A 25,182-nucleotide genomic window follows, 5' to 3' on the forward strand; every position below is an offset into this window, starting at 1 on the left:
GTTGCAGGGAGAGCTGGAGCCTATCCCAGCGGTCATTGGGCGAGAGGCGGGAATACACCCTGGACCGGTCGCCAGTCCATCACAGGCCACACACACACATGTACATGCACACACCTAGGGGCAATTTTAGAGTCTCCAATTCACCTAGTGAGCATGTCTTGTGCCTGTGGGAGGAAACTCATCTCAACATCACAACTAAAGTCCTTCATGTATTCCCAGCCAGTACAAAGCATTTCAACCGTATTGCATTGATCCATAAATAACCGCTTTGTGTTTAGGCTTCTGAAGTTAATGTCACACGCCACAGTAATTTAATTACCTAACCTGGGTGAATTATTTCAAATATCATCAGTTACACTAGAATTTGCAACTGAGCTCAAACAAACGCACCTCGTTCTGAATGCTCAGTGATTCGTTACTACCACATGCTAAACTAAATTAACTTTTGGGGGGAATATGACATTTGCTATGAAAGGTTTATATGATGGTGTATTTAAAAGTCTATCTGTCTTGATGGGGCTGACTTTATTTGGTTATTATATAAAATAGACTGTTGAATATGCTGCTGAAAAGATTCCTCTTGCAAGGAGGAAACCATGATTTGTGGTGGTTGATATATATATATATATATATATTTTAATAGCTGTTGGGCCAAATTTGAATCCATCATGGCGTATGTCTTTGAAGGGGTATTTTTCGATGTTGCCGGCTCAGTGTCAGACACAGAAAAGGGCGGAAGCGCTACTATAATGAACTCGGTGACCTAAGCGCAGTCGTCTCTCGTCACTGCTGCATAAACGCCTCATACATGATGTGGCGATCGGGTGAGGAGCGGAGAGGTGGCGAGCGTGTAGTCTGGTTGCCATGGCAGCAGTTTCATCCCCGTGTTGGCCGGTATCTGCCCCCTCCCCAGGCTCCCCCTCGTTCTTACGCAGAGAGCAGGGGACGGCCGTGATTTGCCGGGCTCGGCCCTCCCTCCTGGGGGTGGGGGGGGGAACTTATTACTGGAGTTTACGGGCGGAGTCGGTTTCCCTGAGAGATAAATGGTGTGTTGTACAAGTGCGGGAGTCGGGTACGAAACTGTCCTTTCGCTCTTCCTGTGAGGGACAGTCAACAGTTCGCCGTCAGCAACACCCGGACCTCGAAGCTACTTCTCTCCAGAGCAGGGAGGCGTTGTTTTTTTCCTTCTTCCCGAGGAGTTAATCATGTCGGGGAATAAAGAGAGCGACGGAGGATGGAGGAAATTTCTGTGGAATTCAGAGAAAGGGGAGTTTCTGGGACGAACCGGCAGCAGCTGGTGTAAGTACTGTCCTTCTCTCCTAATGCACCTGCGAGCTGCGGACGGTTTTTCACGGACCGTGCAGCCGTTTCCTGACAGTAGACGGCACCTGTTAGAGCCCCGTGTCTGCGTCGTGACTCCTGCTGTCGGCTGCCGGGAGGGTCGGGGCGACACTGTAATAAGCCGCCGGAGGAAGAGTTCACACGCGGCGCGAGGGCTCGACACGACACCAAACGCGGGCTCATTATAAAAGCGAATCAATCGGCGGACGGGATTAATGATTTCCTGTCCGTGTGGGCTCGTTCGCTGGCCGGTCATGTGACTGCGATTTGAATGGTTAACGCACACACACACGCAGTGTGGATGAGGAACATGGCTAATGGCGGAATGCAGCGGGTCACTCATTAATAAACGTCCTGTTAAGAAAGGTCGTCCTGAAGGACAGTGTGTTCCGGGCCGGGACTTGTCTCCGGAGCCCCGGCGTGTATTTCAGCCTAGCAACAGGAGTTACGGGGACGTTTTATTCTGAAGTGAGCAGCTAATCTTTTCCACCAGCTCAGGCCGGCCACTTTCCCCTCCTTCCACAAGATTTGAGCAGTTCGTAATACTTTAAGCTCGTTGAATAGAGGAAGATAAGGCTCTCGTTCTAACGAGACTAACTCGGCGTCGTTATATGGCCCCGAGTCCGCCGAAATAGACGAGAATTCAGGAGGATAATGGGGCTCTGAGGTGTGCGGGAAGCGCTTGTCTGAAACGCGGAACTGGGTGATCACGACTCGCATGGCCGCCACACTCTCTCTCTCTCTCTCTCTCTCTCCTCATCCCCCCGGAGGATTCCGTCTGAAGCCAGTCACGAGCAAAACGCCACATACGTTCAACGCAAACTTCTCTTGACAAACAATTCTTGACGTGGTGTCGCTCTCGAGTTCACAAAAAAACTCATATTACTTCAAGTTTAGGATCGTAACCCGGTCTTTTCGTTGACTCGGTGATACATGTGAACCTCTTTTATAGCATTTTCGGTGTCGGTAAACAACTTTGAGCAACAGGTCTGCCGCTGGCCCTCAGCTGAATGGACGTTTGACGGTGTAAAATGGCTGTTGTGGTGTCATTTGGAGGCCCAGCAGATGTGGCTGGTAACATGGATATGTGTGTGTGAAAAGTCTAGGGGCCGCTCTGTGGTTAGGTGGCCCCCCCTTTGCACTGCAGCAGCGGCGTGGGGGATGGGCTCTCTCGGCTTTCTCATCTAAGTTGACCAGTTTCTGAGCTGGACTTTTCGCCCCGGACTGGTTTCAGGTCTCCCCTCCGCCCACCCACCCCCCATTTATCCACTCCAAACCGGTTCCCCTGTTAATCGGACACCCTGATAATCCCACCCTTCCCGGTGAATGAACAAGCAGGACCGGGCTGTTCATTGGCAACTCATCACATGCATGTGAATGACCACTCCTATAGGAGTTTCCAGATTTTAACATACGAATACAAAGATGGCAACTCATTTAAATCCCGCCATTGTTGCTTTATTCAAACAGTCGTATAACATTCATTGTCATAAAGCTTATCTTATCGAACCGCAGTGGGCCATAAACACGCATGGCAGTAGTGCGCCGAGCAAAACATTTAGAAAGGAGCACAACCCAATGTGTTTTGCAAATGCTCATCATGTGAGCGGCTATTTCTATGGTGATAAAATCCCCGCACTTGTCGGATCACGTTGGCGTAGCCGCTAGTCTTTGCTATCAAGATGCATCCCTCAGACATGTTCTCCTCTAAGAGTGCTGTAGAGGAACCTTGTTGAAGGGCAAAACTTTCATCTGCGCCGCTCTCTCCATGGGCAGCCATTTTGCTGAAGCAGACTGCCAGAAAATGAAATGTATATGTAGCAATACACACAGGGAGGGCGCATGTTGCATTTTGAATGTCAGTGTTTAGTCAAACGGCAGTACACAAATGAAGAGTAGACTGTGAGGTGTGTGACAGGAAACCCCCCTCCCACCTCACTCTCAACATGCAGTTCAGTGGTGTGCAGAAGAAGCGCCATGCTCACCATCCACCTGTTAAACTGGTTTAACTGGGCTCATCCTGGCAGGAAAGTGGCGGCAAGTTGGAAAACGGCCACAATTGAGGACTGAAAATGTGAGACGACATGTACAAGTCAGGGACACAACTTGATTCTTCAGGGGTTTAAATGTGTTCAGGGCAGCTGGGAAGCAATTCTTAATTTGAATGAAAACAACAGAAGGGGCCTTCAAACGGTGCAGTCGTGGAAATACTCTGACGCAGGGAGGCGTCACAGAAACAAAGTCTGCAGTGTTGCATAACCGTGTAGTACCGGAGTTATATGTGCAACAGGTGATGGGGGCGAGCGTGGGCGAAGGAGAACCGCTCATTTCAAGTGTGAGAGTAGAAACGTGGATGTAATTATTAGGGTCTTGTGTTGAGGGTGGCGGCACGCTGGGGAGAGAGGCAGAACCTGTTGCCTTTGCTGACAGTGCGGGGGAAGGGTCCTCCTGAGAGGTGGCTCCACACTGACAGGAATGACTCATCTGGTTTTGCTGGGAGGGCCACGATACAAGAGAGAAAAAAAAGCATTGATAAAGATGGAGAATCCACATCATTGTGAACCAGGCAGTCTATTATGGATCATTGATGCGTTGTCGATACACGACTTGAGAGTTCATTAAAGGTGACACCGTTTACATTTGTCCGAAAATGAAGACTCCTCACGGGTCAATATTCAAGATTGATCATGTTTAATGCCACGCTTTGTCTGCACTCATTTTGACTTCTCGTTCATTTTCCCTTCTCTTCTCCCTGCAGTTAAGATCTTCCTCTTCTACGTTATTTTTTACGGATGCCTGGCTGGGATTTTCATCGGAACCATTCAGGCCATGCTGCTGACTCTTAGCAACTACAAGCCCACCTACCAGGACAGGGTCGCCCCACCAGGTAGACTCTCCCTCTTGTTCGAATGTGAAAATGCATGAAACCGCCGTGTGGAGTTTGCCTCGCCTTGCTGAGACACTATCACGACGCAGATAAACACATATTGAGCTTTTGTGTAAACAGTGAGAGCTAGTTAGGCAACTTTTGAAGTTCTGTTGTGTTTGTAAACGTGAGTCGAGTGCTCTCAGGCAGACTGTCACCACACACACAGCAGATATCTGCAATGAACATGTTTGAAACCCATATCCTTGCACGTTTTGTTTGCCTGAATCCTACATGTACTACTTGTTTGGGATACCTGAAACCGTCTGCATATCCTGCAGGGGCAACAAGGCTAAACTTAGGACGACTTCTAGGTATGTGGAAGGGCATGACAGAAAGTAGGTTAAGCAGAGTCAAAAACAAAAACAGTTTACATAGAACTAGAGAAGCACAAGTAATACGATTCTCCCTATGGCTCAGAGTAGTTACACAAGAGTGAGGCTGCTAGTGAATGATATGTCAACAGTTTGAGACCAGGCTCAACGTAGTCCTTGGGTTTGGTCACCAGAGTGATGGTAGAGACTTATTTTGAACAATGGATGATACCTGACTTCCTGTATTAGGTTCTTCATCGTTGTCTTCCATTGTTACTACGTGAACAGCTAAACCCAACGATATCAACACCTAAAAGGTGTTCAGTATGGGAACACTCTGCTTAGCGTAGGTTGGTTGTGCACCCTTTACTTTTGACGACCAACCTCTCATTGAAATGAAAACACGGCTGCGGCCATGTTTGTTATGACACTGGAGGACGACAGCTGAGCTTCCGTGGATTCTAAAGCCACGAGGAGCTGCTCAGATGTAATGTCCTTGTCAACCACTAGATGTACAGTGATGAGGGTGGGGGTTGTGTAGCCCGTCAAGGTCATGTGTCGGACCTGTGCCCACAGCAGGAAGGAGCAACAATAGGCGTTTGAACATCAGTCTGTGGAGACAGAGCAATTAAAGGAGGTGGTTTGGGCTAATGAAAGTTTTAACAGGGGCCAGGAGTAGGGCCCCGACTGGAGAATTCTGTTGTCCTGAGACTATATTAGGATCACTCTCACATATGTGGGCGAGAGATGCACATCTGTCAGCTTTCTACTTCTGTCTAAACCATCTTTGATGGAGTTAATACACACAGTGAACTCTGGCGGATCTAAAGCTTAACATGTGCATTGACAAGTTCAGTGCTTCAAACTGGCACATTCAACGGTCCCTGCTCACAAAACACGTAGGCTCAGGAGCGGTAAATCTTCCCACACTCGTGTGTGTCGTCGCTTTAAGCATGTGCCTTCAAGCAGCTCGTCTATCAAAACGCCTTTTTGACCTTAGATAGGTTCAGCCATTTTGTCCTTCACTCCTCTCAGCCAGTCAATGTTTCTCCCCTCAGGCTGTTGCAGCGTACACTCGCAGCGACTATCACTACTGACATGTTTACATGTGCACGTTGGGCAAACAGCCCGTTCTTAGAGAAAGGAAGTTTGGCCCGGTCTAAGCTTGTTTTTGCTGGAGAACAGTGTAATCGGGTGAGAATTCAAAGCTACTGAGCCACTGCTCCGTCACATAGCAGGCGGACAGAGCTCAGAGATTTAAGTGGCTGGCCTGGTCTCGTTCGACCTGCACATGTTTCAGCCTTGGATATATTTTTAGCAGCAATTGTAAAAGGACTCATACACACGGGATGGTTTTCCTGTCACAGCAGCCGCCACTCACTCAGCAGCAGGTCGGACTGTAGTTCTGAAGTGAGTTTCCAGTATGATAAAGGAAGTGGGGACTTTTTTTTTTCTCTCTTTTTTTCTTTACGAGCCCGCCTCTCATTCGGAGGCTAAAAGTTTCCATTGAGAGAGAGTCACACTTGCGGGTTGGGTGGGGGCAGGAGTCTGGTGAATTTTCACGAGTCTGTTCTGAATCTCATTCCACTGTCAGTGTGTAAAAGTGTCTCGCACTCAGTCCAGTGACTTAAAATAACGCGACAGATTACAAGAGATGGCCCTTAAATGTGTGCGCTGAGGGCCGACCAGCGTGTCAGGGACACGCCTTCAGCACAAGGTCTGTGGAAAATTACTGCTGTCAAGCTGACAGGGACCACGTGAGGAAACCCCCAAGACCTCACCGTGTGTACAGTGATGGCACTGTGACTACACAACACTGGGGCGACATTTACTTCCCACGACACATCTACTTTTTTACAAACCCTCTAAAAAGCCCTCTGTAGTGTCTCTGAAATGTATTTTGCATTTCTCCTGAAAATATTTTCTTAGTGATCGGCTTCATTGACACGTTTTTGTGTGACATTTTAAGATTAATCTCCCGAATGCTTCTATTAAAATCATTCGTCACCATCCGTGGCTCCTCGAAGACCAAAAGTCCTTTTGGCTTTTTGCATATATTATAGATATTTATATTCTCATGCTTCTGGTGTTCCTTCGAATACATGAATTTCTGTGTGGCATCTCTGTGTCTTTTATTGGAAATAGTTTGGTGAAGATACCTTCTTCTATATGTCCTGACTGTCGTCTCCACTTGCCTCCCCCAGGTCTCTCGCACACCCCACGCTCTGAGAAGGCCGAGATTTCCTTCAAAAAGAGTGATCCGAACACATATGACAAGTACACCAAGAGCATGAACAAACTTCTGGAGCCCTATAATGACATAGCTCAGGCTGATGATTCCAAATATGAAGATTGTGGAGGCAAGTATCAGTGAATCATACGGCATATGGCAGAGGAGTCTACCTCGCTGACAGAGAGCAATAGACGGAGATGATCATTGCTCCTGTCGTGGCCTGGCTGACGCTAACAGGCTCCTGCTCTGCCCCTCTGCAGATGAACCCCAGTACTACAAGGACCGCGGCACCATAGAGAATGACAAAAGCAGGAGGAGGGCCTGTCGTTTCTCCAAGTCCTGGCTCTCCACCTGCTCAGGGGAGAGCGACCCCACCTTTGGTTTCGCTGAGGGAAAGCCCTGCCTCATCGTCAAGCTGAACAGGATTGTCAACTTCAAACCAAGGGTCAGTTCCTGTCCTCATCTAGAGCATTGACACTGCCGTTCACTGGACTGCACCTCTTCCAACTGCTGCGGCAGCTTCACGAGTGGCTGACATGACTGGCTGGAAGTGACCAGCTGCAGTTCTCACTATCACACTTGATCCTATTGTGATAGCGGTGGAGTCAACTGTTGCCCATTTCCTGAAGCCGCTCTAAAGGCAGAGTGAAGTCAGGTGACATGAATGTTGTAGTGTGTGTGGTCAGATCAGAGAATGAAGAAGAAGAAGCCTGCTGTAGTAAAGTGCGAACGATGACTCTTCATTTCTAAGGTTTTCAAAAATCACCCCATGGTGTGGCACAGCTGAAAAGTCCCCGCACCACTGCATCTAGATATCAGTTTATCATCCTCTCCATATCCAGCGTTTCTGTTCTTCGTTTTAGCATGATTCACATCAAAGGCCTGAGAGCTTGACTCCTTAGCACCCAGGTGTGGAGTGTTGGCCATGGAGAAGCAGGAAGTTTGACCGTTCATCTGTCTGTTTTCAGGCTCCCGCTAATCAGACGCTGCCACTGTCCGTTCAGACGAAACTTCTACCCAACCTGATTCCCATCCACTGCAAAAACAAGGTAAGTGTTCAGTGTTGAGACCTACTCGACTGTAACACTTGAACAACGCTGGGACAGGGGTTCGCCTCGTGAGTGTGTGGAATTGTAACAATTTTGTGTTGTAGTTGACAGCAACTCTAGTCTTTAGTCACCTGCTTCTTTCCTGGTGTTATTGTCATTGTAAGTGGTGTAATTACAGTTCAAATAACGTACTGTTGTACTCATTGTGGTTTCCTGTGGATATTGGGATAATGCCATCAGGTGGCGCTCATTTATGTTGACTCAAAAATACATAGATAAAATGTAGTTATATTTAGGTTTGAATCTTATCTTTATATAGCTAGTAATACTAAGATAATAAAACTAAAGTAGTAAAAAACCTTGTAAAATATAATGTTGACAGTCATGATATACAATGACAATACACATATATGTACTAAAACAATACATTTTAAGTAAATAACACAATGGCATTGTTAAACTTCTAAATTTATAACTTTGGCTCCACAACAGTCACTGTATGTAATGTGGCCTTTACGAAATTCCCCACCCCTGATGTAAAGTAAATAAAGTAGATCAAGCAAAGCCCAACACCTCATGGATCACCACACAGGAGGGGAAACCCACCAGTGAAGCGCGTCGACTTCTCCCCGCATCATCAATGGACGCAAAAGTCTACTGAACGCTAGGGGTAATGTGAAGCTTCAGGAGCGGGAACGAGTCGTCCTCTAATGTGGTTCAACTAACTTAGCCCACATTTTTTATAGGGCTCAAGCAGTTTCCAGTAGAGTGTTGGCTCCCACAAAACTGCGTCTCATACGGTCCAGTTCTCTTTGAAAACAGCTTTTGGACCTCTGTGGTTTAGTAGTGTTTGCTAAAAGTCTGTCCTTGACTCCAAGTTAAAGGCACTTAAACCTTTGTTACAATGAGAGAACTTGTAAAAGAGCCGTAAGCAGGGAGTAGAACGACGTCACAAAAATGTGCTTGAGGCTGAAGGGCAGTGGAGTTGGTTAATAATTGGGCTTATTGCTCATTTGTTAAGCCCAGAGAGGGTCTTTCACAAGCGCTCAAACATTGCTAAGGACAATCACCCAAGCAGATAACCGTTTCACTTTCACAAGACTCTGTTGTCAAGGTCAAGCTTGGGTGCCTTTTTAGACCTCGGTATCGTTCAATACCACTGCATGGTTGAACAAAACGCAGATCACAGTCATATTGAAATGGACGTCGACGATACTGGCTGAGGTTCTATCTAAAGCCAAACGTAGCTATGACAAAGCTCAGGGGTTGCCATGTGACGTCGACCCACCCCCCACACACGCAAGTGCAGTGCTTGAATCGATTCGAGTGGCGTTTAACAGCGGCCCCTGTGGTTACAGAGAGACGAGGACTTCGACAAGATCGGAGAGATCAAGTACTTTGGCATCGGCGGCGGCGGCTTCCCCCTGCAGTACTACCCCTACTACGGCAAAGTGCTCCACCCAGACTACCTTCAGCCGCTGGTGGCCATCCAGTTCACCAACCTGACCCTGAACGAGGAGCTGCGCATCGAGTGCAAAGTGTACGGCGAGAACATCGACTACAACGAGAAGGACCGCTACCAGGGACGCTTTGATGTAAAATTCACCATCACCTCGTGACCTCAGCCATGACGCGCACTCTCATGTTGAAATGTAGAGATTGAAAAGAGTTCAGATTTGAAACACCACTAGTCTTTGAACATTCATGATATACAGGACCTACACTTAATCTGTGTGCTTTACACTAGGCTTCTTCCGTGTGTCTGTCCAGGGTTAGAATGTAAAAATACAAGAGTAGCAATAGCAAATATTTATTCTACTGTAAATGAAAATATTCCTTGAGCCATGGGATGTGTTCATCTATTACTGTAAAACTGCAATTCCACTACTGACGCGTAGCTAGTGCATTTCTGTCCCCGCAGTGTTCCATCCTGATGTGCTTAAATATATTTTAGAGTCCGGTGTTGTCGTCCCGTCTCCCGTAATCTCCTCTGTCTTATGTCAGCTTTAGTGGTCCAAGGTGTGTTTGTGTCTGTGTGCAGCCATATTAGTTGATGTGTGAGCGTGAGTGTGTGTGTGTGTGTGTGCGTGTGGAGTGTGTTAAAAGTGCTCTGACTAACTGAAATACTAGCACGGTACTCTGAACCTTTAAGGCCGATGTCTGATAATGACTGCGCTCCATGGAAAACGTTTTCTTCACCCAGAATGTGGAAGGATGCATTCACACACATTTCTTTGTAGTTTATCTGGATTAACAACTTGTCTGTTTGATACATCTGTTTCTATCTTTATTTGGTAGTTTAGTGCTTTTTTTTGTGGGTCCAGCCTCGAAGAAACAGTGGCAACTCTTGAAAATCTTTTTTTTTTTTTTTTTTTTTCCTTTTGCTGGAGACATCACACCATGTGGTGACACTTACTATTGAATGTTTTAGCCATTTTCATGGTGGAAGAATTTTATATTTATGCAGTTGTACATTTTTTTTTCAAAGTGTCATGTAATGAATCCAAAAACCAAAGTCGCTGGTCAAAGGTTAGAATATCAGAGGCAATTCAGTATCCCTGTAATAAGATGCATAGTCGGTGTGAAATGACTTAAATTCAATGTTGAAGATCAAAAGCCTTTTCAGGAGTCTGCTCTTGTCACTTTATTTAATCATAACTCTGAAACAATAAACAGGAAACTGAGGCACGTGTCAATCCTGGTGTTATTAAAACATTCAAAGACAGATTCAAGTTCTGACTTTTCCTCAAAAAAGTTGTTTGTGTGAAACTCAAAACAAATGTATAGAATGACCTGTTTAGTCAGGTATGCTAGTCATCAGCGCTTGGTTCTTCAGACTGTTGCAGTGCATTATGAGGTACAGGCCTCCATTTTGCATGCCTGACACAAACTCTGTGCTCGAATGAAGCGACAGCTAGCGCAAGTGCGCCATATTGTAATAGTCCTCGCTCTACAGATTCGGACGTTTGTTTGGTTTATTCACGATTTTTGAGTCTTGAAAAAGCAGCAATAACACGTTTTTTAAAATGTATACAATACATACAATATTTAACTTCAGTCCCTATGGTGACAGTGTCGAGCGAGTACGGACATGGAGTCTGTTTAAAGTAATGAATGGCGAGTGAGGCTCACAAGTGCTCAGTCATCCAGATTCTTGAAGAAATACTGCACCTGTGAACAAAAAAAAAACAGATTGAAAGCTTCCCGCTCTGGAACAAGAGGAGAGCAGTTCCTCTGTATCAGATTTTCTCTGAGAAAATGGCAGCTCGGGCTAATGTTTAACAAGGAGGCATTTGTCTGAGTCGCGAATCAGGAGTTCTCCTGAACAATGACGCTCTGCGGGTCGGTCCCACTCTCCGCATGCACACACACAAGAAAACAATTCTTTTGTTTCAAATTCCGCTTGTTCTCCTCCGACCAGTGTGATCAGAGGTTGTTTCTGCCCACACTGCAGAGTCATGGGACTTAAGGGTCAGAGGCGAGGGAACTCAGGAATGACCTCTGTGCATCAGAGAAACGGCACCCACCTCCAGCGGGCTGTCCTCCGGGAGGTCCGTGCAGTGAACCGCGTTCTTCACTCGGTCCTTCCCGTAGAGAGCTCGGAGTGTGGTGGGCCGAAGATGGCGAGCCATGTCCTGTTGAGAGAAGGGAAAAAAACAAAACATCTGGTTTCAAGTTCTGAGGGATTCGTGCTTCTTATATGAGGCCGAACTGGCAGAGATCAAACGTGAGACAAGAGAGAATGAAAGTGGCTTGCTGAGGAATTTGTTCAGTTTTTTCCTCTCGACAGACAACTCCAGCGATTTCAGCAACTTGTCCAGCCATCATGACTTTAACCAGATATTTTCCATTGAGATCACGGCGAAGGAAAAAGAACATCCTGTGCTGAGGAAGCGATGAGTCAGCAGTCACACACATGAGTGTGCAGGAAGTGACAACCACATTGTTTCAGTGTATCAGCAGGTTCACCAAAGACCCGCTGTCACAACACCTTCTGGAGGGATTGGTCAAGAACAGGGGAAAAAAAGTCCCTATATACAAATCTTAGCCAGCGGAAACCAGCTATCTTCCTCAGTGAAGGACGTCACCGGAGCAACAAGTCTAACTCAAACAGGTGTACAGCTATTGAATAATAATTATTATATATAATAATAATAATAATAATTTTCCTCAGACACGTCTACTCAGTGTTACAGACAAGTACTAAAGACCTTTCCTGCATAATAACTGGCCACTTCAGAGGCTCACCTTTTCATTCTAGGGTCAATTATTATTGTTAAAAAAATGCAACAATGATCCATCTAACAGTCCTCAGAAACCTCCTGCTACTGAGGTAGACAAACCGACATACTCTCTCCCGAGTGACCCCGAGACACCGCGAGGGAGGGAGGAAACCGAACTCGCCACCACCTCAACTGTCTACTGGCTTTTCTCAGTAAGGAGTATCAAGGGTTCTCCTGCTGGTTCCTCAGTGATCAAGCTCAGCTCTCTCCTCTGATATACTGAAGTTCCTCCATGATTCAGATGCTGCACCCATTTGTCTTGAGCTGTTACACATCACCCGTCCCTCACTCTTGAACAAGACCTTCAGTTTTCCTACTGAAAATCCTGAAAAGAAGTTCCTCCTTTTAGCGGTGCACTCCTGTTACGGTGAGCAGCCTGGACACAACATAAATGTGTAGATGATGAACTCATCTGACTAAAAAAAAAAAAAACTATTGTCAACATTCATGAAAAACAAGTTAGACCTGAGACCACATGGTCTTTTTAAATGTTGCTCACAAGCCAAGGACACGCAGAAACCCCCTCTAATAGCTTACAACACGGCCACCATCTTACAAAACATTCTGGACAAAGTTCTTCAGTGGGGATGGGGTCACCATATAAGTAAATGTTAACCAAGTCGAGGCGGGGTTTACTACTTTCTCTCTTCAAAGTGAAATCTGTACGTTTCCACTTGGAGGCCAAGGTCAGCTCACTTATCTTCTAATAAGAAAGTACAACTCCCACCGCCACTGGTGAATTATTGATGAAAGGAAGGAAAAGAAAACACGGGAAACAAAGTCCACAGAAGACTGAGAGAATGATGCCAGCGAGTGGAGGCCGAGGCATTTCCTCTGAAGTCCTTCATTCTGCCGACACAAACACAGGAACCGGCTCGGCGCTCATGAATGAAGGGTCCTCTTCCACATCTTCTCACACCCACAGGGACACGCAGACTGCTGCCACGTAGCTTACAGCAGGCAGCACAAGAATATTGGGCCGCATCCATTTACATGAACCTTCATGCTGTATTTCAGGTTCATGTCTAGGAACATGAGCTCAGAATGATGGAGAGCAAGCAGAAGGAACTATTAGATTAGATTAAGCTGCCTTTACTCTTGGCACAGATTAATGATCAGTTTTTTTTATGCTCTGCAGCTGAATTCTCCTCATTCAAAGGTTTAAAGTGGAGTGCATTGTGCATCACACTCAACAGGATTTTGCTCAAAATTCAGCTGCCAATGATGTTATGGATTGGAGGAGTTATTGTAATTTATAAATGAAGTACAGTCCGACTTCTATATATAGAACCAGTCTAAATGGAGCCAACGTTCAGCATCAATTTATACACAGATGTCTTCCGTTCACCTGCACTGCTCAGCTGCTCTGTTTCACTGCCGGTCTGACAGTCCATTTCCATACATCTTGTTAAGTGGTCGGCTGCCACAGCGAGTCAGAGATGCTAATCGGGATTTACAGCGGTGAGAGGAGCACTGGCAGTGATGGTGTTAGTGATCACGAGGAGCCTGCTCTCCCGCTTCAGTCTAATTCTGATGAATCCAACCGGTTTGTTGTGGATGTTGCTGTCCAGGGCGCCGTGACCTGCCGCTTCTGAGAAAGTCTCACGGTTCACACTTCAGCGAGCGCCCTTCACGACTCAGCGGCACACGTGACTGTTCAGGAGCAGATCTGGCATCCACTCACATGGAAAACTACTTTTAACGTACAGTATTGAAATCACAAAACAAAACGTTGTAATATAGATATATGGATATAGATATATAGATATAGATATAACTGCACATTTGACTAGCAATGCTTCAGTGTTTTTCCTGATTCTAGGAACATTTTCCTAAAAACAATGGTGTCTTTGCACTTCAAACTAGTGGAGAACAAAATATTGTGTCAGCGACACATGTGCGTTTCGACTGCTGACCAAGTTAAATTGAACTTTGAGGGGAAACTATTCTGACGTTCTGCATGAGTGCATCATATTGGTTTCACTATCATTCAATACACACTTTTCCATGCACCTGCCCAGCAGCCATATAATGGTTATGAAGACATATAGCATGTGAATGGGACTTTAGAGGAGTATTGGAGAACATTCATCTTGTTTTCCTCAGCACAAGCTGCTCCTGCGTCACACAGCTCTCACTCTGAAAACGCGGTGTTGCTATTCATCTGGTGAGATCACCACTGATTTCTCAATGTCTAGTAACCGAACCGTTTTCTGGTTTGCGTCACCTAACTAAAATTAACTTCTGGTGCACTCAGTGGTTTGTGTCTGTAACATCATCTCTCACTGTGGCTGTGGGGCTTAACTGCGTCGAGAAAATCAATAGTAAAGTATTTCCACAAGCAGACGGTAGCATTTTATAAGCATGACATGTGTAGGATTACGATGACACATGACTTGTTTTCAGTAAAGATGACCGACCTTTTGGGCTCATGCTAAGAAGCGTATACAGTAGCAGTTCTTGACTGAGTGTAGGGGGGGGGATTTCTTTGATGGCTGTGACAGAGGAACGTGACTCAAACAGAGCTCATCACAGAGTGTGAGCACTAATGTGAGTGTGCACAGATCAATCCATTGACCGGCTCAGCTGTCACGTCACGCGTCTGTCCACACAAAACCTGTGTTGTTTATAGATCTAGTAGGCAGGGATTCATCAATATCCAGTGCTTACCTCAAACAACTCTCGCTGAGCTACTACTACTACTACATCATCGGGCCAGATAGTGAAGTCTGGAATGCTGTTGGACTGTGCGTTTGAGAGAGTAAAGTACTTTGGAACTTCTAGGAACAATGGGACATGAAGTTAGACATGCCCGGCCGCTGATCCCTCCCCCGGTCTGACAGACGAATGGCGCGAGCCGCGTTCCTCCTCCAGAGTCCTCCTCTGTGACCTTGTGACTTTCCACTCACCCAGTGTAGCAAATGACTCAGAGCGGAGGGAGTGGTAACGTTTAGGGTGTTAGTCGGATAGTAGTGAGGTCACTACGAGGTCATGGAGGGATGGAACTGGCTCTCCTCCACAGTGTGCTGCCGAGTGATGAACGCACAGTCCAGTTCATTCAGTTTTAGACACAACCTCCCTTTAATCTTTGGCTGCTTCTTTACACAGCAATAACAAAATCACAACAGCTCCGAGCACAAGGATGACTCTCAATTGTGAGTCTTCATTTCTGATTCATTTCAAAGAATGAACTCGAGAGAAAGAACGAGATCACACAGGGGAGCAAATGGGTTTCTTCTGGCCAGAGGCCTGCTCCAAAATAGAATTTGCACTACAGAGGCCTTCATCCTCATCCATCATGAGCCACTGCTGTCTACGATCCAGTAATCTGTTTGCTTCCCCGATACACTCCAGACAGCTACCGACCATGAACGACTGCAAACAATTACTATAGAGAACTTCCTCCTATGTGAACATCTTGCCTCATATCTGCCCTCAAGTTACTTAACCTGGTGTCAAAGCTCTAGTAGCTATTAGTAGCTCATCTACTACCATAGCTAACTCGAGCACCTGCTTCTTACCTCCCAATCTCTATCATTGATACATGCTTGCCAGTAAAAAAGGTGTCCAGCAGTGAGCAGGTTCAACTGTGAAACCCCTCCCTCCAGACTCCCAATATACACACACTATTCTCCTAAGCAACTGTCCCATTATGATCAAACCAATGACTTATGACTTTCAGACAGGCTGTTGCAAGGCCACTACTTGATGCTGAGCTATGAATATTGTAGCAGCGATGAGGACGGCATGGGGCCACACTGATGAAATAACAAAGAACAGTAACAGGACTTCATTATTTTGGCACCAATGAGCAGCGGTGCAGTGTCATGTGACCTGGAAATCATTAGCCAATGGCCAACACTGGTCTCCTGTAATGTCACGGTGCACAAGGCAACACATGCAGCCAGATTCAAACCAGCCAGTGGAAGGCTGAGGTGAGCATGAGTTAACAGGAGCCAGAGCTGAGTCACAGACCCCCCCACACAACCTGCATTTTGAGCTTCTTAGCATTAGATTTCTCGTCACGCACCCGCACAGCCCTGCAGCGCTGGTCCTACCGTATCCAGCCGGCACACAGGCCTGCAGGGGGGAGCCCATGCACACACATAATCCAATATAAGAAGCTGGAATGTATGTGCTCTTCATATACATTCCAGTCATGGAGAGAGAAGGCCACGGACAAAAGCAATTCAGATCGCTGTGTTCCACGTAATGGGCATGCAGCAATTCAAATAACCACAGTTTGGATGTAAATAATGTTCACACCGGACAGTCATCTAATGACACAACATGCCCAATGTGGGTATTTAGCCTCTTTGCTTTAACTTACTGGATCAGAGGGGCCACAGAAGTCCCGGAATGATGTGGTCACATCCTTGCCCTGGACCTCCAGCACCATGCAGGGTCCCGAGCACAACTCTGTGACCATGCTCTGCAGTGGAGAGGGGAAGACAGCAACATCAGTTTTGTTTCGTTCTCACAGTCCTTGTAATTGTAGTGACTAGTCATGAAAAGCAGTTTCCACTCACAGTGTAGTCCGTAACAATGCCTTTGTAAATTTCAAAGAATTCTTCTGCGCTGACCTGGTCCACGCTGAACTAAATAAAGACAAAGAAAAGCTTGAAGACACTTCAAAAAAACACAAATATACAGGAGGACATGCAGTCACACAGTAGGGGCCAGTGAGACCGATGCTTTATCATGATGACCTCATGAAAAGAACCACAACACCCCGGGATGCTGGTGAGTCACCGGTCGTTCCCGTTTATGCGCTGTGTGTGATTATTGCTGATACAGAAGGTGATCTGACATGGGAAGTCAGCAGGGAGCTAATGCTCATTTCTATCATCATGGGGTCATCTGGAGCAGACCGCAGAGTGAAATATAACAGAGGCGTGACACATGACTGACTCAGTAGCACATATTTTAAGTCCATTCTACGCTGTTTTTCTAGCGGTAATGCACTGTTTTATGGCAAGATTTGGTTTTAGAATGGACCAAAAAAATGAACAGTGTTCTGGCACTTTTCTCTTACGTAATGATACGGATCAAGGAGACCCATCTGAGTGGACTGAAGTTTATATTGTTACATTGTATACTTTCATTTCTAGGAAATGTCAATCAGAGCAATGTTTTCCTAACTTCAACTACTCAGTTGTCATTCATGAAGAGCAAAGAACATAAACCTACGTCATAAAAGTGGTTCCAGTGCACTGTGAAGAACGTCTGAATTCTGTACAGTGAAAAGGAACTAAAAACTAAATGCAGAACTAACTAAACATGCCCAGTTACTCACTCTTCAGGGTTTTGTGTTACTATTTTTCTACACTGTGCTGTTGCCATGTGTTGCTTCATTTCACGTTTTCTGATACAGGATGTCGTGAATTAAGCGTTCGGGTTGGGGTTGCTGTTAGAAATGTCCTGCATTGAGGTTTTTCGATTCAACAAAGATCATACCATAGTACTGTTCAATAGGGTTAAATAGAGACTGGGTGATGGAAGGAGAAGCGCTACAACACAAAAGTGTGAAGTTCAACCGGGCGGCGGGACAAGAGTTAAGGGCGTTTCAGATTTACCATTTGAAGGGCAGTTATTTTGTAGCCTTCGGCTGATATGGAGTTGATTATCTTCCCTGTCAGACCTGTCAAAACATCAAAGGAACAACATCTATGAGCAGTTTCCACACAACCACAAGAACAATCTTTATTGCTTCAATAAAGTCGGCTGCTGGATGGTACACAGCAGCAATCCCAGTCCATTTGCCGCCTTATCATATACTGCTATTATTGTACTGACTGAGGCTGTGACTTCGCTTCTGTTGGTTATCTGGCGCTGGCCACCAGCTCTGATGGTGCCGTCCGCTCAGGACAAAGTGCAAAGAGATTGTCTTACAGATGTCCTGTCTATTCCAGGAGGAGACAGTATTTTTGTTCAGTCAACACTTGTGGCAGCATGATAAAGAACCTTTTGGCACCGTGGCTCTGCAAGAACATGGGAGACACATGCTGACAAATGTGCATCAGCAACACTGAAGGTCAGACGCTGCAGACATGAAAATGGAAAAAAAAAAAAGGGGGTGCCAGTCTCTCGGTCTCAGTCAGACATCCTGAGAGAAAGTAGAAGCATCGACTCGCCAGGCAGGATAGTGGATGCTCTATTATTCCATTAATTTTCTATACTGACAAGTGTCAGTGAGAGGGTTTTTTTTTTCCGCTCTACAGGAGCCATCGCTCCGTCACAGTCCAATTGTGCTGGTGTTAGGTAAGAGCGTGAATCCTCTGTGCCCTCTGAAGGCAGACGCCTCGCTGAGGGTAGATACACACACACACACACTACATGCAGCTCCCAAAAGCAGCTGCTCCTGTTGCTAGGTGATTCTATTCTGGGTGCCTGGCAACAGAAGCCTCACTATTCCAGTCATGTCTAAATGCATTTTGCAGTCACAACTTCCCCTGTAGACATTGATTGGCTGTGGAGTGTCCACGTAACTAAGGAAGGAAATTAGCCCCCGGAGTGATGCTCCAGGGAAATCATGAGCAGCATTTGTCAGACTCAGAACCTCCGTTTGTGATCAACGAGTCCAAGCAGGTCATCGGAGGGGGGCTTGGATTTTATCTTATTATATCTTTGATTGCCTTTTGGACCGCGGGACAGACAATTAGAGGAAGATCTGCAACTCTTGGGGTTGTCAACAATTACTTCAGTGGTGTGTGTGATATGACAATATCAGATCGTGTACCATTTGAACATGGTGACCACCTGCCAAACCTGCATCACACATAAGCAGCACCTCAATGATGAAAATGAAAACAATGATCTGGGTTTGGACTCTGTTTGTCATGTGATTTATTTGCTTGTGAAAATATGTAATTATTTGGACTACAAATCAAACCTTGCATGTATGACAAATGGCAGGATCCCACTGCTCTGGCGCTAAGCCAGATGGTAAACGCACTAAACTAGCAAAGGCAGATGCTAGCAAACATTAGCTGACATCATTACACAGTGCGACCCCGTAGATCTTATCCGCCCGCTGACTCTCACTCAACCGACTACTGAGTGATAGCCTGCCACAAGCATTGTAGTTTACTACTACATATCACACACACCCTAGAGTTACTCTGGGTGCCGGTCGAAAAACAGTGCTGTCATGGCATTAGAATGTATCTTTCAAATTCGCATGATACGAGATCTATGGCATACCTCAAGCTAGATCAGAAAATAACTTGCATTGACTCCTCCTTTTGTTAACGTAGGTCCCATGAGGTGGAAGGAGATGGGCGTGACTTAGGCTCCCCATAGATCTAGGCCGACTCACTGCTGCCGACTCTAAGGAAAGACTGTCATCCTGTGTCATCCGGGGCGGAACAAGCCGGTCAAAAACGTGAGATGAGGTGGAGATGCTTCATTTTAAACTGATGCACCACTGACTTGACACACACCTTCACGGCAGAGTGATGGAGTGTTCCTCCTCACAACCAGCGACGAAGTTGACGTCACACTTGAAACCTTTCTTGACACTCGTACAGCATCCAGGTTTTTTGTTCAATAGTTGTTAATACTTGCGCCGTTGTTGTTTAATAGTTGGCTTAAAACTAAATGCAGTACTCAATAAATGTGGCCCATAATGAAAACAGTCCAAAAAATTATTACAGTAGTTCAGCAATCTGAGCAGATGAATGTTAAAATTTTCTCGGTAAACTCCCCAAAACCAGAATAAAACTATGCCAAATAAGGTAAATGAGGAAGTGTACGCCAACCTTTACACAGTGCAAGTCAGATAAAGTTGACAAAAATGGTTTGAGATGGGAATCTGTCATGATGTCCACTTTGCAGAAGATGAAAATAATAAGATAATCTACCATTAATTGTTGCAGCCCTGGATGGAGATTTTCCATTCTGATGGATTCAAAACTTGGACGGTGTGGCCTCTTGCATAATAAGAGTGTGACGACCCTAGTCCAAACATCATATTAACCTGATTTATATCATGATTTTTTTTCCATCTTCTGAAGTTGGGCTGAATGGAAAAAATGAAACAGAGCTCTTGTTGAGTTACAGCCACTGACAAATGGCTTGAGTCGCTGTGAACATCTTTGACAGTGGATTCAAATGAGCATGGCAATATTACACTAAATTAACCAGCTTAGTGTACTTTCTTATTTACATATTCCGAGTTACCCGTCACGCCCAGTCACTGTACAAGGCAAAAGCAGTGATAAAAAGGGAGGCAGCAACTGGCAGTTGGGACAGTCGACCGGGTATTGCTCAACGTTTCCCTGAAGCAAATCCAAACATGAAAACGTTTTCTGTGCCAAGGCCGTTTTGTTAATCACTCAGACTCCACCACTTCTATAGTTAAATGTACACACCTCAGCTTCCTGATGCAAGTACAGACAAAGCCCAGGACAGAGCCTTCCCAGTGAAAGGAAGTGTTTTGGATGGCTGGGAACATGGCACACGCGTTTGCTCTGCATTATCATGATGAGAAGGTGCAGAGTTAAGATACCTCTGGTGTGACATGAAAAACACCCGCCTTAAACCATGAAGGCGCGCGAGCTACACAAAAGAAGAAGGGCAGGTCAAATTTCAATTTGCATGCTGTTTCTCTCACATATTCATTGTGGCTTTTAGCATGACATTCTCTGCGTTTGTTACAGCCTACGTCATTTTACAACTTAATTAATCATTTTAATATTACTTTTATTATTTTGACATTACAGTTCAGAATCATTCTCAAGGAATTACACAGTATCATGAGTTCTTTTCTAGTCATCACAGGGAAGCAAATAGCACCAACTGTGTTTGACAAGTCTGCTCAACAAAGCCTGTCTAAACAAGACAAAGTCGTATACCACTTCACTAAAAAAGGCTTTAAACTGAATGCGACCGGCTCAAAACTGACTGTGACACACTCTCTCACCTTCAGATAAGGCATGAGGTTTGATGATGCAACATGTGGAGTCTGTTAATACAGCAGTGTTTGGGGGACCTCGGCCAACAGTGGTCGGGAAGAAAAATTCCGACTCCTAGAAAAACAAACAAGAAGGGAAATGAGGATCAAAGTCGCAGTGGAACACATGAACACCAATAAGCCTCTTATACTCTAGCAGCAGCAGCAACTGAATCCGAGCCATGTCCTGCATTCTGTGTGTTGTCTGTCCCAAACTTGGCACGGACAGAAGCGGGCGCTTCAATCTTTGCTATGGACGAGTCGGTGGGTCCCAGCAGCTTCCTCCACACTGAGATGGCTTCATTGCCCATAAGCTCCATGGCAACCACAGGGCCCGAGGACACAAACTGCACCAGGTTACTGGAAAACAGAACAGCTCTGGTTCAATACAAAATTAGTGTTGATTTAATTCAACGTTTGTCAGTCAGACAAAACTCAGTCATCCAGTTACATATATCAGGGACACAACACCCACTTGTAGAAAGACTTGGACTGATGCTCTGCATAGAAGTCTGCTGCTTGGAACCTGCAATGAGGGGAAAATGACAAGATAACAAGCATATCTTCAAATATCAAGTGACACCTTCTCCATAGTATCTAGCTGACATTCACTTAGGAAACCAGATAAACAAACGCATTTAGTACTTATGAGCAAATGGCTTATGTAATAAAATATTCAACAACAAATTGAATAACTAGATGATTGATGAAGGTAATAAACTGTGGAACACAGTACAAGCAAATAACTGTTGCATCAAGGCCACTTCAGCACTGAATGTGCCTTCATATAATCCAAGTGGTTAAGAAATACGACAGAAGTGGAACATTTCCGATAATTCACACTCTTACTCCCTCAAGCGTTTATTCAAGGCTCATCTGGTTTGTTGGCGCTCACATCGATTCATTGTCTTTACACTGGACAACTACCAAAGTATATATATAACTAGAACTAGGAATTTACTTGACTCGCATTTCAGAAATGCAAATACCTCATTCGCCTCATTGTCTTACGAGGTAATAATTTCCATAAATCCACAAGTCGCCATCATCCATGCATGTTTTGTCAAGCATCCAAACACTGCCCCACAACATAATATATTATATATTACACATTTTCACATGATATTTACAGATATATTTCACATTTCTGTTTTAACCATTTCAGAATTATTTTCTATTTCGACAGCAAAAAGCAACTAAAACGTCCAATTGGCACTTTCATGAAGAAGTCAGCCATAGCAATATAATGTCCATCACTGTTTTCATGAGCTGAAAAAGTACAATAAGTCACTGACACACATGTTCATGATACAGCAATGTTCCATTTTCCAACATGGTTAATAAGTGACAATGCTGTTTATGGCAGTGTACTAGAAACTAATGCACATCGCGGTCCTTACCATGTGAGTCGTGTCATCTTGGCTTTGGTCAGAATTAAGTTGGCAGCGTAGATCATCTCGAGGATATCGCCAATCTTTGACACTGCGTCAGGCTTTATTAGAGCCACAGTTCTGAAATTCAAAGGATCAAAAATCATGTCAAGTACATAACGTTTCTGGCCAAATAATGTGCAATATATGGGAGACTAGATCCGCAACTCAGCAAAATGACTTGAAGAATGAGGAAAGCAGAATTTTACCTCTCTTTTTTGCTGCCGAGTCTTTTTGAAGTGTACGGATCTCCATAATCAATCACACTCAACTGACGTGAAAATATAGTAATTCGATTTCCAACAAAAAGGTCGTCTAGATTTAGGCCATCATATTTACTCCTTCTCAAAAACATCCGCTGGTTTTTTATATCGTACTGAAAGCAGAAATAAAGTGGACAGAAACACAATTACACAAGATGAAGTTTGATTCCCTTTAAGAACGCTCACAGTGTCCCTCCTGAAACTACAGTTAACTTCATGCACACGCCAATATGGTACTAACAATATTGACCAGCAGAGAGCGCTGACAAACATTTAAAAACAGAGCAGTTGCTTTGTGATGCAGACATTGACACCCGTCCATCCACATTTGATGGGATTTGCGGTGCAGGTATGCCGTGCAACTAGGACCGGTCTTAACATTTTTTTACATTGTGTATGAGGATATAAGTACCTGTAAGTCTCAAACAACACTTGAAATACTTTTTTACTCCAATTTCTATGATTTCTAATCCCAATACATGTAGAACTGTTAAAAATGCATGTCTTATTTTGAACAGCCCTGCACATATTCTCTTATCCTACATGTAAAGCTGTATTTTTCTGACTTTAATCCCAAATGTACATTGCAGTTTGGAAAAACGTGATAAGATGCAGTACCATAGTAAATAAAAAAAGTGCTTACCATTTCTACAGAGTTACTGCTGGGGTAATAAAAGAGCTGGTAGCGCTTTACAAGAGAGGCCGTGGGGTCATACCACTCAGTGAGAAAGGCAAATCGTTCCTCCTGAAGACAAAAAAAAAACATCTGAGAGGCATATATTTATACACATTTTAACACATGCTAAACAGTAACATGCTTTCACTTCATCACTGCAAACAACGTTTAAGGCCCTTGTTTTTAACAACCTCATTTTATTTCCAACTGTCCTTTCAAACAGAAAACTGTTATTCAACCTCATTTGTTGGTATAACACAAAAAATATATATTTTTAAAGACAAGTCTAACAAACAAGAATAGGAATTTGTCCACTACAATAAGAGAGCAACAACAGTTGGAAGATGGCAACCAGGCCAACATTAGAATTTATTTCTTTATTTAATTTAAACCAATAACTATTAACTAGCTTTCAAGGATGGTTTTAATATCTGTTCTAAAAAAAAATTCATGGAAAAGCTTCTTCTATTTACAGGCATTCCAATTTGTGTAACCAATTGCGTGGGGGGTCTACAGAGAGTGTTGCTATTTTTGCATTATAAATGCAAATTCAGTTTACCCTTCTACTTGAAAACTATTTTTTTACTTCACACTTTTTTTGTGAAATTGTCTCCACCTTAGAAATAAACTTTGAGTTGATGTTTTCAGAGGCCGGCATTTGTGTTGACAGGACATGACTTCATGAGATGCAGATTCCCAACCAGCCCATGTTAAACAGTATAGCAAGCGCTAGTGGAGCAGTCGTGTTCATGCACGACGGCGCAGTCGCCTCACACACACACAACCTTGTGTTTGGATTCCTGCACATGGTCACCATGGGAACACACAGCCGCTTGTACCAACCAAAAGCCAGAAACTACTTGAAAACAGAGACAATACTCTCAAAACTATGACGAATAGTGACTGTATCTATAACTGAGAGTGTTAGGTACCCGACAGAGTCGGTATGAATTGCCTTTATTCTCCCCACAATGGGCGGTTGTTGTTACGACTCGATTGTTGATACTCGCCGTCATGCACTGGGGAAGGCAACTGTTAGTTGCAGGTCTACATGTTTTACACCGAGGCCGCTGAATGCAGCACAGTCGTTTCTGTTTTGACAAAGTATTGTTTTGAAATATTTAGTGGCGCGAAGTGAAATGCACACGCTTTTAACCAATGTAACGTTAAAGAGCAGACATATCTGCACCACACGAGCCATTTCCTTCATTGCTGAAGGTTGTCTAACAGGACAAAAAACGGTAATGTGACAGAATTCGCCCTTAGAACGTACCATAGTTGAAGGCAAGTAAGGCTGTCTCCGTGCTGTTGGCTTCTTCTTCGTGTGCCACCTGCTCGTGTGACCTGCGCCACCTACTGGAACGGAGAAGTGACGCACCAAGTCGTTCTCACAGGGAACGTATTTCACCGCCGCCTCGATTGGTTATCCAGCCATAACGCACTGTTTACTGGGTTTCCCCACCTGCTTGTACTGTTCATTGACGCTGGTGATTTCAAACGATTAATCGCTGACATGAATTGATAAAGTTTTGGGAGTTAGTCGCAATCTCGCTCTTTAATTAAGCGGAGTCTAAAGTGATGAACAAGTTGTGTCGTTCATATAGCGCCAACTACAAAGCCACGGGCAAACAAAGACTCGTAGGACGTCGAGTCGCTGAATAAATAAAGACAAACAACCAAAAACAAGGTTGTCCATTTGAACTTATTTTTTCTT

General features: G+C 44.7%; 2 protein-coding genes across 2 annotated transcripts; one reads left to right on the plus strand and one right to left on the minus strand.

Moving 5' to 3' along the window:
- Positions 1-1,014: 1,014 nt before the first annotated feature.
- On the plus strand, positions 1,015-10,548 carry atp1b1a (ATPase Na+/K+ transporting subunit beta 1a). The gene is made up of 6 exons (XM_053867668.1): positions 1,015-1,299; positions 4,100-4,228; positions 6,786-6,941; positions 7,075-7,259; positions 7,783-7,863; positions 9,222-10,548. The coding sequence occupies exons 1-6, from the start codon at positions 1,206-1,208 to the stop codon at positions 9,480-9,482; spliced, it is 906 nt and encodes a 301-aa protein (XP_053723643.1). The 5' UTR covers positions 1,015-1,205; the 3' UTR covers positions 9,483-10,548.
- nme7 (NME/NM23 family member 7) lies at positions 2,634-25,038 on the minus strand. The gene is made up of 12 exons (XM_053867653.1): positions 24,742-25,038; positions 23,436-23,537; positions 22,739-22,905; positions 22,500-22,610; positions 21,575-21,625; positions 21,252-21,459; positions 21,070-21,175; positions 17,723-17,787; positions 16,676-16,744; positions 16,477-16,578; positions 11,391-11,498; positions 2,634-11,034 (listed from the first exon to the last, which is right to left on the minus strand). The coding sequence occupies exons 1-12, from the start codon at positions 24,742-24,744 to the stop codon at positions 11,002-11,004; spliced, it is 1,125 nt and encodes a 374-aa protein (XP_053723628.1). The 5' UTR covers positions 24,745-25,038; the 3' UTR covers positions 2,634-11,001.
- Between the last annotated feature and the right edge of the window lie 144 nt (positions 25,039-25,182).

The sequence above is a fragment of the Synchiropus splendidus genome, chromosome 1, assembly GCF_027744825.2.
Source record: "Synchiropus splendidus isolate RoL2022-P1 chromosome 1, RoL_Sspl_1.0, whole genome shotgun sequence".
Lineage (NCBI taxonomy): Eukaryota > Metazoa > Chordata > Actinopteri > Syngnathiformes > Callionymidae > Synchiropus > Synchiropus splendidus.

Coding starts and splice junctions, on each gene's coding strand:
- atp1b1a (XM_053867668.1), top strand. CDS start 1,206: ATGTCGGGGAATAAAGAGAGCGACGGAGGATGGAGGAAATTTCTGTGG. Junction 4,229..6,785: donor GGACAGGGTCGCCCCACCAG/GTAGACTCTCCC, acceptor TGCCTCCCCCAG/GTCTCTCGCACACCCCACGC. Junction 7,864..9,221: donor CCATCCACTGCAAAAACAAG/GTAAGTGTTCAG, acceptor CTGTGGTTACAG/AGAGACGAGGACTTCGACAA.
- nme7 (XM_053867653.1), bottom strand. Junction 16,579..16,675: donor GCATTGTTACGGACTACACT/GTGAGTGGAAAC, acceptor TCTCCACTGCAG/AGCATGGTCACAGAGTTGTG. Junction 11,499..16,476: donor TCTGTGGCCCCTCTGATCCA/GTAAGTTAAAGC, acceptor TTCTCTCAACAG/GACATGGCTCGCCATCTTCG.